The following is a 14870-nucleotide window of genomic DNA, read 5'->3' on the forward strand; positions in this document are numbered from 1 at the left end:
ACTGTAGACAATGCTCTGTATGTTGATGACTTCACAATTTACTGTCACTCACATAACATGAGGATAATTGAAAGACAACTTCAGCAAGCAATTGATCACGTCTCTCTGTGGGCTCTTAATAATGGGTTTAGGTTTTCAACAGAAAAAAGTGTCTGTGTACATTTCTGTCGAAAACACTCATCATCCAGATCCTGAACTAAGAATGGGACATACTGTTATTCTAGTAGCTACAGAAACCAAGTTCTTGAGACTTATCTTTGACAGAAAACTCACATTTCTAGCACACATTCGTCAACTAAGAGAAAAGCACAAAAGAACTTTGAACCTCCTTCGTGCTCTATCCTCTACTGCGTGGGATGCTGATCGAGCTTCATTGCTCCATCTTTATTGTGCACTTATACGTTCAAAGCTGGATTATGGGTCCCAAGTCTATGGTTCGACAAGACAGAGTAACCTATGATGGTTGGATTCCATCCATCATCAGGGTATATGGATAGCTACTGGTGCCTTTTGCACCTCACCCACTCAGAGTTTCTATGTTGAAGCAAATGAACTGGCTCTATCACTTCGACGGAAACAGTTGTCTCTTAATTACGGCCTAAAAATAAAATCTCTCCCAGATCAGCCTACATGGAATAGTATCTTCTCTCTGCATTGGGAAGCTCAATATCACACACATTAAACTGCTATACATCCTTTTGGTATGCGTATTAAAGAAACTGTGCAAGCTGTTAGCATAAATGTTGACAACATTAGCTACACTAAACATAACAGCATTCCTCCATGGCAGGTTTGCACACCATCCTGCAACCTCTCACTTTGTCAGCTACAGAAATCTTATACCCCATCATCCATTTACCTGCAATTGTTTAATGCACACAGAGTAGCACACTCTGATTTCTTACCCATCTATACTGATGGTTCAAGAACTAACACCTCTGTTGGCTGTGCTGCTGTGTTTCCTGACGTTATTATCTCAAATCAGATCCCACCAGACTTCAGTAATTATACAGCAGAGTTACATGCCATTCAGCTTGCACTTGTGCATATAAAAGAAAACTGCTACCAAAAGTGTATAATTTATACAGACTCATTGAGCTCTTTACAGGCTATCTCCTCTCCTGCGTATAATCCCCATCCAGTACTTTATGAGGTGCTACACCTGCTTCACAAAATGAAAATCCTTAATTTCGATGTTCAGTTCTGCTGGATTCCCAGCCACATTGGAATCGAAGGAAATGAGGTTGCAGATGCAGCTGCTAAATCAGCTCATACCTTCTCCACATACTGTTTGACAGTTCCATATACAGACTACAGACGACTTATAAGATCAAAGCTAATTGCTCAGTGGGAGTTAACATGGCAAAAAGCATCAAGAAACAAATTATATAACATTAAGCCTGAAATTAAACACTGGCATTCTAGTCAACGTACAAAAGAGAAGGGAGGAGGTTGTCCTTGCTAGGCTCATACCTTCTCTACATACTGTTTGACAGTTCCATATACAGACTACAGATGACTTATAAGATCAAAGCTAATTGTTCAGTGGGAGTTAACATGTCAAAAAGCATCAAGAAACAAATTATATAACATTAAGCCTGAAATTAAACACTGGCATTCTAATCAACGTATAAAGAGAAGGGAGGAGGTTGTCCTTGCTAGGCTCCGCATAGGTCACAGTCACCTTATGCATTCTCTTTTACTGAGAGCTGATGACCCTCCCATATGTGAAAAATGAAATACACATCTCACTATTCATTATATTCTGGTAAATTGTCCAAAATTTACACGAGAGAGGAATGAAAATTTCACCTATCTAACCAAGCCATATACACTCAGGGAAATGCTAGCAGACTCAGGCAAATTGCATGATGTTTTTAATTTTTTAGAAAGAATTAATTTGTGCAAATACATTTGACCATAAATTTGTTTATATGTAAATACTTTTTTTGCTTAACTTAATTTTTATACATACATATTATTCATTAGGTTAAATCTGACCAATTATGTATTACCATAGGCCTTGATCTTGTATATTTGTATCACCCTGCTGTAATTTTGTTAATATGTAAATACCATAATGCTAAACTTAAATTTTATGCATCGATGTTGTATAATAATTCCTTTCTGACTCTTTAAGTATTAGTATAATAATGTTTGTTGTAATCTTACTAGATGTAGACAGTGCTTTCCTTGACTTGTTTTGCATATACATATGTTAACCTATAGTTATCTATTTATGTACTGCTGAAATCTCTGCAGTAATTTTGTTTATATGTAGATACTGCATCACTTAACATACATTTTCTGTATGCATCTTATTTAGTACTTTATTTTTCGAATAAACATGTAGTGCTGTAGGACATCTTACCTATTTGTGTACTTTCTAGTAATTCTGTTTATATGTATTGCTAAATTCTGTTTATACTGCATTACTAAATTTAATTTTCATCCATGCATATTATATAATAATCCCTTTTTGCCTATTTTTGTACTGCTATAAAGACATCTATTATAATTTTACATATATGTAAAATTCTACATTCCTTGGCTTAGTGTTTCATATATTATGTATTAACTTATATTGTTAACTATTTTTGCACTACTGTAATAATCTCTGACCTGGTGTGTTGCTGTGCCCTCTGCAGCAGTTCTGTTTACCTAGAGATGCTGTTTTGTGAAACTAGATTCTTGTACAGACATATTGTTTACAATTTTCTGTAAATGCTAATGTTGTAACCTTTAGTATGGCACAGTATGACCTTTGTAATTTTTGTGCCAAATAAACTATAAACCAACCAACCAACTATTGTTTGCATCAGCATGACAATGCTATCTGCCATAAAGCAAGGTCTGTGAGGGAATGGTTTGTGGACAACAATGTTCCAGAAATGGACTGACCAGTCCAGAGCCCTGACCTGAATCCCATAGAACACCTTTGGGATGAATTAGAATGCCGGCTTTGCTCCAGACCCCAATGATCCACATCACAAACTGCTCTGGCTACAGCTCTTCAGGAAGAATGGGCTGCCATTCCTCCAGAGACATTCTGACACCTGGTAGAAAGTCTCTCCAGCAGAGTTAGAGCTGTCATAGAAGCAAAAGGTGGACCCTACTTGTATTAATGTCCACTACTGGAAAGTATCACAGGGAAGGTCTGATTACAGTTTCGAGTAGGTGTCCAGATACTTTTGATCAGATAGTGTAGCTTAGTTCTTCGGCTAGTGGTCCACTTCTAATCAGCACCCTGGGTCCCCCCAATGCTGGCGAATCAGCTGCCCCAATGCAGTAGCATAAGTGAATATATTTGATTGAGCTTCCATGTGGTTTCTTGCCTAGTTCTCTGGTTTCCCAGTTCTGGTTACTGCGGCAAGGTGACTACCCTTCCCTTTTGCAGCCTTGGCAGAGTTGTACAATGTTAGTTATGAGAATAGACTGAGGGCTTGCAGACTACATAATTTGAATTAATAGAATAGAAAGGGGATAACATGATTGAGACATTTAAACTGTTGAGAGGATTGAAACTGAGGATATTTTTCCATATAGTAGGGAAAAGGAAAGGAACAAGAAGCCATCTCTGGAAGTTACGAAAGGAAGTGGTGATTAGGAGAAAGAGGTGGCTTTTTTCCATGGTTGGACCATGGAATTCCTTGCCATGATAGAGTGGTGACTGTGTAGATGGCAAATGTGGTTAAGAAGTGGTATGATAGATTTTGTTTTGTCTAAAATGGGCCTCTCATGACTCCGTGGAAGGCCTGAATAGTTATAATAATAATAATAACATCTCTTTCTTTTATTTTTAGAAACAAGCACCATAAGTTGAAAGCAATGAGTACAAGGAATAATAAGGCATCATCTCCAAAAGTAGCAGTTTTAGGTGCTGGAGTAGTAGGATTGTCTACTGCTTTATGTATTCAGAATGAAGTTCCTAATGTTGACATTACGATCATTGCTGACAAATTTATTCAAGAAACACTTAGTGCTGGAGCTGGTGGTCTTTTTCGACCTGAAGTGAATATTGGACCTACTGTTAAAATTATGAAGTGAGATTAGTTTTCTGTTATATATTGTAAAAACAAAAATTTGAAAAAAAAAAAAAAAAATAGCCATTCAGGAAGATAGGCAGTCTTCCTGAATAGTTTTGTACAAATATATGATTTCTTTGTGCTTTCTGAATGGAAAATAATATGCATTAAGGCTCCTTCATATTTAAATTATACAGGGCTATTTATTGAATTTTTGGAATTTACATTTCTTACAAGCTTTCTTATATAACTTAACTCCTCCCCCAATAAAAAAAAATGTAAAAAAAAAAATAGATACTTTCACCTCATAAACCACAAGTTTCACAAAAAGCAAAAAATATGTAAACAAGTGTAACTCATTCAAAAAATAAGCTTAATATCTTTGTTAAAATAATATTCAATAGAAAATTAAATATTCTTTTATTTAATAGTAAATTGTTTTTATAATAATATACTCTTATCAAAAATGATCAACTCAGTATCTTAATTTTCAAGATAGATTGTTCTTCTTCTGACTTAAATGTAGAATGGGCAAATAGAAGCAAATTAATGAAAGAGAGGAGATAGTCATAACAACAACAGAGAATAAGGGGGGGGGACTGAAAATTTGGAATAATGAAATAGCAGCAGCTATAAAGACAAGCTTATAAAAAGCTTTTAGAAAAAAAACATCAGAATCATAACAAGACTACAAAACTAAAAGAAATGCTGAAAAAAACAGCAAGGATAACTCATTAAGATTCTAGGTTAGATTCATTTGGTAATATTGAAAATGACCTACGTAAACCTCAAAATGTAGCTTTTAAATTAATGAAAAATTTTAATAAAATTAAAAAAATAAACATAACAAAAACGGAAAAGTTGGTTCTTGTTGGAGATCTAAACAGCAGAGTTGGAGATGATTACCACACATATAGGAATGGTTTGGGAAAATTTGGAGAAAAGGGCAAAGTTAATAGTAATGGCAAGTACATGAATTTCTGTTAAGGATGTGGACTAGTTCTTACTAACACCATGTACAAAAATAAAAGTGTGCACAAATTCATTCTGGAGAAAAGAAGATGCAAGAAATAGGAAACATCTCATTGGCTATGTATTTTGTGATAGTGATGCTTTCCCACTGGTTCATGATACAAGGATATACAGAGGATTTGAAATAAGAAGTGATTACTGTATAGCTTTGAGCAGGATAAATCTGCATTTCATATTGAAAAGAAGAGTGTGTAAGAAAGTTTTAAAACAAATCAAAGTCGAGTAGCTTTCAGAGGTAAAGTGTAGACTAAAATGCAGAAACATCATTCAAGAAAAAATGAAAGCATTTGAAAACAGGAACCAAACCTTTGAAATTCAGTGGCAAATCCTGAAGAGGTGGTCTTTAAGGATAGAAATATCAGGCCTCCATGGTGGACTCGGGAATTTAAAGATATGATTTAGCCTTTCTTAGCATACTAGTTGCCCTTTTTGCTTGCACTTTATATTGCTCATGAGTATGCAGATCACCTTTTACTTCATATTCTCTCCTAATGGAGGGAATAGAAAGTTTTTTTGTTTTTTTTGCAGCTCTTGCTTTATATCTCTACTCATCCACTTGGTTTATCCTCCTCACCTTGGGTATGCAGTCTGATACTGCTTCTCTCAAAAATTTCTGACCATTTCTCATGCACTGCTGACATTTTTTATCTGTAGCTTCTCAAGCCATGGAAATGCTTCAAGATGACTCCTAAGTCTGTCGTAATTACCAGCTTTATAGTTCAACATAAATCCTTTCTTGACATATAATTCCACATGTTTGGCAACTTCCCACAACAAGACTGCATGGTCACTCTCCCCAATTCATGGCAGTGTCTACCTTGGTTATGGATATATCTTCTGATGCTGTTATCAGATCCAATAGTCTCAATTCCCTTATCCCTTCTATAACATGTTGTTTCATGTAATTATCTCTTAGCAACTGTATAAATTTCACTTCCATTTTGCCATGCTCCTTTTTCTCCCTCCAGTCTATATGTCCAGTTATTTATTTGGTTTAATCCTTTATCCAAGTGTAAGCAAACAATGTTTGCTTCTGAAGAATTTTCAGGACAGGGGAAACTCATGGCAAAGGTGGTATAAGTTCTCATCACTTTCCTTAGTATCCCATAATGCAAAGCATGTCCTTGCAGACATGTCTGATGCTATGCATTAAGGAAAAGGTCACTACCCAGACCAGTTTTCCTTTATTGAGGTCTCATCAGTGGGAGCCAGACCCAGAGGTGGTGATACTAAGGTGGAAGTAATGGAGAAGTCATATTTTCATATGCCAGTTGCCAATTTGTGTGACACCTTTTGGCAACTGGCATATGGAAATATGATTTCTCCATTACTTCCACCTTAGTATCACCACCTCTGGGTCTGGCTCCGACTGATGAGACCTCACTAAAGGTTGAAACCGGTCTGGATAGTGACCTTTCCCTTAATGCATAGCATTATACATGTGCTTTGCATTATGGAATAATAAGGCAAGTGATGAGAACTTATACCACCTTTGCCACGAGTTGCTCCTGTCCTGAAATTACTTCAGGTGCAAACTTTGTTTGCTTACACTTGGATAAAGGATTAAACCAAATATATAATTGGTGGCATAGCCAAGTGAAAAAACTTCCATCAACTCATCTCTAATCAAGAGAATTTTATCAATAAAGTTTGACACCTTTTGGCAACTGGCATATGGAAATATGACTTCTCCATTACTTCCACCTTAGTATCACCACCTCTGAGTCTGGCTCCCACTGATGAGACCTCAATAAAGGTCGAAACCGGTCTGGGTAGTCACTTTTCCCTTCATGCATAGCATTATATGTTTAGATTAGACAGTTGAGCTTGGCAAGTGCAAGAAGAATGATTGTTATGGGAGATTTTAACTATAGCAGTATAAATTGGGGAGAGGAAGATACATATAGTAATAAGGGAATGGAATTCCTAGAATTCTTGAGGGACAAATTTCTTAGGCTTCATGTAATAGAGGGAACAAGAGATTCAAGAGTTTTTGATTTGGTCATAGCATCAGAAGAGTTGATAATAAATGAAATGACATCTCTCCCACCAGTTGGAGAGAGTGACCATGTGGTTTTGACTTGGGAGATGAATAGACATGCAGGAGTATCAAAGAGATAGGAACATATGTGGAATTATAAGGCAGGTGATTATAATAGTCTTAGACATCAACTTGGGGAAGTTTCATGGAGGGAGAAATTGGAAGGCCAGGATATCATTAGTGCTTGGGAAATTGTGAAGGAATATTTGTTAGCATCAGTGCTTTTTTCAGGCAGTACGCAACGGTACGCAGTACCGCACTTTTTTTTCTTAAGTTTATAAAAATTTGCGATTTATGGACAGCAAAATGTATTATAAATATTCCAGTAAATGATACTGTGTTCACGAATTGAATTTTCAGGTTTGATTACTCATAAATTGGTACTCTGTTTTCTGTTTCATAAGTTGGTATGCAACCGGAAACAGGAAGTTGTGTTCACTTCTGATTACTTCCAATATCAGTTTATCAGTTCTATGTTCACTCTGCAACAGGCAGGTGTTCACGTGAGTTTTGAATTAATCTAAGTTAAATGAGTGCAGTCATTGTTCAAAATGAGTAAAATAAGCACTGCAGTTACTTTATGCCAATGAGTAAAAAAAGGAAGGCTGAAGAAGTAGAAATTGTTGAATCTACTTGTGATCCTGCACAACAGAAAACTAGCACCGAAAATACACTTGGTAAAGAGGATCACGAAACCAAGACTGAAGATTCATTTAGTCAAAAGGAAGCAGATTCTGATAATGATTGGCCTGAATGTTGGATACTTTGCAGAAAAATGACTTTTGCGAGAGAAATGAGTGGCTGTAATGTCAAGAATAAAATGTTGGGCTGTAAAGTGTGTCGTTATGTCGGAAGTCTTGCCATTGATTAACACATGGGAACAAAAATTTCAGTGGAGTGGGCAAATGGTAAAATCAGTCATTTTGGAGAATCTCTCAAACAACAGTTAATGTCATTAAGAAAAAATATTTACGATCATAAGAAGAGCTCAGTGCACAAAGCGTGTCAAAAAATAACATCTGAAGCAAAAAACGAAACATTAGAGAAAGTTTTTCTAAATATTTTGTCTCATAATAAAGATGTAACAGGAAAAGCGTTTCGAACCGCTTACAAAGTTGCGAGGAGAAATCAGTCATTTAACAACTTTGAAGACTAAATAAATTTACAGGAACTTAATGGTCTAGACATGGGATATATTCTTCATTCTGCAAATGCTTGCATTAACATTGTGAGCCATATCGTAAGTCAAATGAGAAAACATTAATAGACAATATACTGAACTCCAAGAGCAAAATATCGTTACTTATTGATGAATCGACAACTGTGAGTAACACAACAAGAACATTGATTGTTATTGTTCATGTAGTTCTTCCTGAACTTTCGGCTCCTGTGAGTCTTTTCCTAGATTTGATCGAATTATCAGATGTAACTTCTGGAGGAATTCTAAACTCCTTAATTAGTCATCTTGAGTGTTTAGGATTATCTGAAGATTACTTAAGGGAGTATTTATTGTCTGTAACTTGTGATGGTGCAGCTGTGTTGTTTGGTGTGCGTAATGGTGTAAGGAGGCTAATGCAAGAGAAGTTTCCTAGTGTTATTTTCTGGCATTGTGATAGCCATCGCCTTGAATTGTCTGTTAGTGACACAATGAACAATGTTTCAGGAGTGAATCGCTTTGAGTTTCATGGACAAACTTTATGTAACTTATCATGCTTCACCTAAGAATGCTAGGAAACTACAGGAATATGCAGCAACTCTAGAGCTTCAACTTCTTAAAATTGGCAGAATTTTAAGCACTCGCTGGGTTGCATCCAGCTTTCGCACTGTTTCTGCAGTGTGCCAAGACTTTCAAGCCCTCGTCCATCACTTTCTAGAGGCATAAGAAGACAGCAGAAGAAGCAAAACAAATCGCTTTCTTTATGAGGACCTTTTAAGAAAAATAACGTTATGCAAGTTTGTTCTTGATTTGGGCCTTATGTGCGATGTTCTCCAAGAACTTAGTGAACCTAAGTCTAGATTTACAAGAGAGAAATATTTTGACTTGTACAAAGCAGACAGGAAGATGAAGAATACAGTTCAACTTTTTGAAGAAAGAATTAAAAATCCTGGTCCATACTACAGTATTTCTCTTCAAAGTCAGAAGAACATGAAGTTCAAAGGGATTGGGCTCCACAAAAATGAAAGACACAATCCTGCAATAAGTTCATTTGCTTTCTATAAAAGTCTGAAAGAAGCTGTTGGAAAGTGTCTGCTTGAAGGAGATGATGCTGATTTGCCTGAATGTGCTAAATTTTAGATTCCAAGTATTGGCCAGAAAATCCTGGGGAACATCTGACATTCGGTGAAGCAGAAATTAAAAAGTTAGCAATCAAATTTTGCTTAAATGAAAGAGAAGCATTTCGTAGTTTTCGTGAATATCTGCAAGAAAATAAAGTCCCGGGTATACTACTTCCTCTAAAGCACAATTGCAATATCTTCCAGTGAATGTGAAAGGCGGTTTCTCTCAGATGAATCTTATAGTAACTTCATCGGTCATCTCTGCTTGTATGGACAACATCTGCACTGATGTTTATCAGGATAGTAGGACCTCTCACTCAGTTCAATCCTAGCAAATGTGACTCATGGCTGCTCCGAGGTCGTCATTCTGCAGTCGATACCAAAAGCAAGAAGCGATCTAAAGACAACGAGGGTAATTGGAGGATATGTTAAAAGTGCGGAAGTTGCTGTAATAACATCTTCATGGTGAGTACCGGCACCTTTTTTTCCAGAAAAAAAGCACTAGTTAGCAGCAGTAGTAAGCTGTATTCCATAAGTGAGGAAGAGGACACAATTTGGTGTAAAGTGGATGACAAACAATATTAAACAGGAACTGCATGTAAAAAAGAGGCTAATAATATATAAAGAGACAGGTGAAGAGCAGATGCATGAAGAATATAAGACACAGGCCAGGAGAGTGACTAGTATGGTAAGGAAGGCGAAACTGGAAAATAGAAGAGATTGGCCCTAAGATCCAAAGAAAATCTTAGGAAATTTTTTAGTTATGTGGCCAGTAGAAGGAGAAATGATTGTGGAAGAATGACATCGTGAGATAAAAATGGGAATAGTGCGACTAATGCAGAGGACATTGTGGAATTGTTCAATGAACACTTTATTGGTGTATTTTACCCTGGAGGAGTAAATTTTAATACTGGAGGGATAGGGCAGGTTCAAGGTTTAGAGGTGCAGGAGGAGCGAGCGTGTTCAAAATACTGAGTACTCTGGATGTCAGTAAAGCTGTGGGACTGGATGGTATTCCACCCCAAGTTTTGAGGTGGAATACCATGCTAAAGAACCGACAGCTCCTTTGACCTGGCTTTTCAATGAAAATCTGGCTACGGGAAAGGTGCCCAGGGAAAGGAAGGAAGGTAAGATAGTGCCATTGCATAAGGGCAGTAGCAGACTGGAAGTGTCTAATTATAGGCCAGTTTGTGTGTCATCAGTAGTTGTTAAGATCTTGGAGTAATTAGTTAGGGACCATATACAACATTGGGCAGATGAGGGTAATGTTATCTGTGAGATTCAACATGGATTTGTGAAGGAGCGCTCTTGTTTTAGTAATATGATAGCCTTTTATAATAAAGTTACAAGAGCAGTAGATGAGGGAAAGGCATATACTGCCATTTTCTTGGATTTAGCAAAGGCATTTGATAGGTTGCCACATGATAAGCTGATATTTAAGTGACATCCAACCATTTGTTTGGATGTCAGGTTGGTCAACTGGATTCAGGATTGGCTGTCCGATAGGTATCAGAGATTAAACGAAACACACGTATTAACCACAGTGAAAATTATTTAATTGTAAATATTTCATCCTAAGTATCTTAGGACATCATCAGTACAGTAGTTTAAAACAATAATAGGAATAACATACAGTTAGGGCACATGATTACAATAGAATCTCATTAAACATGCGTGACGTGTTACAGAAGTAAAAAATAAAATAATAATTATTTAACACAATTTTATATGACAATTTCTCATACTTTAGGAATAGTAATAAATGAAATAAAATAATAATTATTTAACACAATTTTATATGACAATTTCTCATACTTTAGGAATAGTAAGAACGTCGTTTCGGTTTAAGTTTGGTCTGTGTAGTAGGGCTTCAGAACTTTCTTTGTATAAACGTTCATGTTTATATAAAGATCTATGTAAAAGTTTAGACTTTTCCCAATGGATCCAATGGTTTAGATTTTCAATTCCATGTTGAGAGAGGCCAGATTTCTGCGGTTTAAAAAGACGAATGTGGTCTTGATGTTCCGAGATTCGTTTCTGAACAGACCTATCTGTCTGTCCAAAGTAAGACAATTTGCATGAGCATGGAATCTCATAAATGCCAGGCAACATCAAAGGTGAAAGTTTGTCCTTAGGAGAAGGTAACAAGTTGTAAATTTGGTTGATAGGTTTGTAAGTAGTGGCAAAATTCTATTTCTTAATAATTTTAGAAAGACGTTTGGAGATGCCTTTGACGTAAGGTATGGGAATCCTATGGACTTCTTCCTGTCTGGTTTGATGTGTGGAGAAGTGACTGATGATTTTTTGAGTTGTTTTAGGATTATATCCATTTAGGATGGCTGTATTTTTGATTACTTCTAATTCCTGGTTTAAAGATTCTTCAGAGGAGCAGAATTTGTGTGCTCTGGAAACTAGTGATTTAATGATGCCAAATTTCTGAGATGGATGATGAGTGGAAGTGTAGCGAACTGAGAATGTAGGCTTGCGAAAGACAGATGTGGTGATGGAACCGTCTTCTTTTCTTTGGATGTGTAAATCCAAAAAGGAGATACCCTGTGAAGATTCTTTTTCTAACGTAAAGTTGATGCGATGATGAAGAAAGTTAATTTTATCTAGAAACAGTTGTAATTCATGTTCGGGATTGTCTTGCTTTGTCATGTTGTCTTACTTTGGACAGACAGGTAGGTCTGTTCAGAAACAAATCTCGGAACATCAAAACCACATTCGTCTTTTTAAACTGCAGAAATCTGGCCTCTCTCAACACTGAATTGAAAATCTAAACCATAGGATCCATTGGGAAAAGTCTAAACTTTTACATAGATCTTTATATAAACATGAACGTTTATACAAAGAAAGTTCTGAAGCCCTACTACACAGACAAACTTAAACCGCTACAATGTTCTTACTATTCCTAAAGTATAGGAAATTGTCATACAAAATTGTGTTAAATAATTTTTATTTTTATTTTTATTTTTTATTTATTTTTCCTTCTGTAACACGTCACGCACGTTTAATGAGATTCTATTGTAATCATGCTCCCTAACTGTATGTTATTCCTATTTTTGTTTTAAACTACTGTACTGATGATGTCCTAAGATACTTAGGATGAAATATTTACAATTAAATAATTTTCGCTGTGGTTAATACGTGTGTTTCTTTTAATTATGATTGCACCACAGGTTTTGTTATTTAAAAAGGTATCAGAGAGTTGTGTATGGTGGGGCAGTTTCAAGGAGGCAGAGGGTTACAAGTGGGGTCCCATAGGGTCCCACTTTATATCAATGACATTGTCAGTGGATTGCAGGGGGGGGGATATTCAGTTGTTTGCAGATGATCTGAAGCTGGGAAGGGTTATTAGCAAGGAGACAGGAGATCAGGGGTTGATGATTGATAGAAACCTGAAATTCGGGGAACATATTGCAAAGGGTGAAGATAACACAGAGGATTGCTGCAATAATGAGAAGGATGCTGACCTGCAGAGATAAAAGAGTTATCATTCTGTTGTATGAGACCCTGATCAGACCACACTTAGGCTATTGTTCTCAGATTTGGTCCCCAGGATTTGAAGGGGATAAATTAACTGTGGAAAGGGTACAAAGGCAGATAACAAAGATGGTTTCAGGACTGTACAATGTTAGTTATGAGGATCGACTGAGGGGAATGTGGACTGCAGAGTTTGGTGAATAGAAGAAGGAGAGGTGATATGATTGAGACTTTTAAACTGTTGAGAGGTGGTTACAGGGTTGACACTGGAGAGTTCTTTCACTTGGTTGAACAGCAGGAAGGGGTGATGACAATGGGCCATCCCTGGAAGGACCTCCTGCGATGAGTCTTTTGACTCCTTGGAGGCCTAAATAATAATAATAATAATTATACCTGTCTGCAAGGACATGTGCTTTGCATTATAGGATACTAAGGCAAGTGATGAAAACTTATACCACCTTTGCCATGAGTTTCCCTGTCCTGAAAATACTTCAGGCATAAACTTTGTTTGCTTACACTTGGATAAAGGATTAAACCAAATATATAATTGGTAGCATTGCCAAGTGAAAAAACTTACATCAGTCTATGTGTCCATAGTTAATGTCTCCCATAATGATCACTCTTTTCTTAGTTAGCTAGACCTGATTTGCCTATACATTTCCTTCTGAATGTCTTCTACATTACCAGGTCTATATATATATTTATATATATATATTTTTTTAATTATATAATCCCAGAAAAACCCGTATAGGGACCAAACCTAGAACTTTTTTTCAAGTCACCTCCAGTAAGCTGGGTACTGGTCTCTAGTCTCATAATGTGTGTAGAAATTCACTTCCCACCTAAAGAAATCAACAACAACCCTGCCCATGGTAGGATTTGAACCTGCATGCAATCTGTTGTTTGGGAAATGGATATGTTGACAATTCATATCCCTGCAGTTTTACTTGTTCATTCTTTTAACAGTTTTATAGACTTCAAATCCCTTCTTATTTGTCTTGTCTCTAAGTTTTGTAGCCAGCCTAAAATTGAAGTCTACATAAGAGAAGCCATTTATTCCGAATATCAGTCTGGTCAGTCACTCTCCTCTGTACTACCTTCTCTGACATATCTTTCTAAGATGGGGACTCCAAATTGAGTACGGTATTCTAAGTGAGGCCTAACCATGGATTTGTATGGAGAAAATTAATGAAAGAATTCAGTTTTGCTTTGCCTTATTACATTTCTAAAATACATACTTATTTCTACATCTTTTTCATCTTCCAATGTTTTAAGTTTATCCAAATAATAGTGGTTATTTGCTACATAAGCATAGATGATTTTTTAGTAGATTATTTACATGGAGAATTGTCAGTGAATGGAATGCATTTCCAGAATGTGTTGTTAATGCAAGGAGTGTTAAGGACTTTAATATTTTATATGATAAATATGTTGTCAGTTGAATGAACCTCCCACAATGAGTCTGTCGACTCCATGGAGTGTGTAATAATAATAATAATATTAATATCATAAAAATTAAAAACAATGGACCTGGGATTGACCCTGTGGAAACAGTCAAAGGTATAATAATTTGGTACTACCTCTCTCTCTGTCTCTTGCTCGCACATACATACAACCATTTTTCTAACCACTTCTATGCTTACCCTTAATGCTGTATTTCTTCAGTTTTTAAATATGACAAATTTATGGTATAGTATCAAATGCCTTACTAAAATCCAAATATATGATGTCAAAGCTATTACTCACCTGTTCTCTTCATGCTCAATGGTACATAAGTCAGAGATACCTCTTTCTCAGTTACCTCTGTTTTATGCAACTAATTCTGCTGCTCTTCCTACCAGCCATTTTTCTTTCTTTTCTTTTAATTCTCTGACAAGTTTGTTTAATCCATGTGGTCCAATTCATTTCACTGGTGATATTTTTTGCTCAGTCCATTTATATTATTCATTTGTTATACATTGGGGCCAGGATATTGTTAATATTTTACATGAATACTTTCTTTGGAAACTATT

At 36.2% G+C, this 14870-nt stretch overlaps 1 protein-coding gene across 2 annotated transcripts in view; it reads left to right on the top strand.

Moving 5' to 3' along the window:
* Positions 1-14870, top strand: part of LOC150103377 (D-aspartate oxidase-like) — a 160723-nt gene that overhangs the window by 34251 nt on the left and 111602 nt on the right. For both annotated transcript variants that reach the window (XM_090398110.1, XM_090398111.1), the window contains exon 2: positions 3804-4043. In XM_090398110.1, the coding sequence (XP_090254236.1) occupies positions 3829-4043 (215 nt within the window). In that variant the 5' untranslated portion in view covers positions 3804-3828. The remainder of the gene's footprint in view (positions 1-3803; positions 4044-14870) is intronic.

Source organism: Typopeltis vanoorti, chromosome 9 (assembly GCF_054136105.1).
Source record: "Typopeltis vanoorti isolate ZY-2024b chromosome 9, IOZ_Tvanoo_1.0, whole genome shotgun sequence".
Lineage (NCBI taxonomy): Eukaryota > Metazoa > Arthropoda > Arachnida > Uropygi > Thelyphonidae > Typopeltis > Typopeltis vanoorti.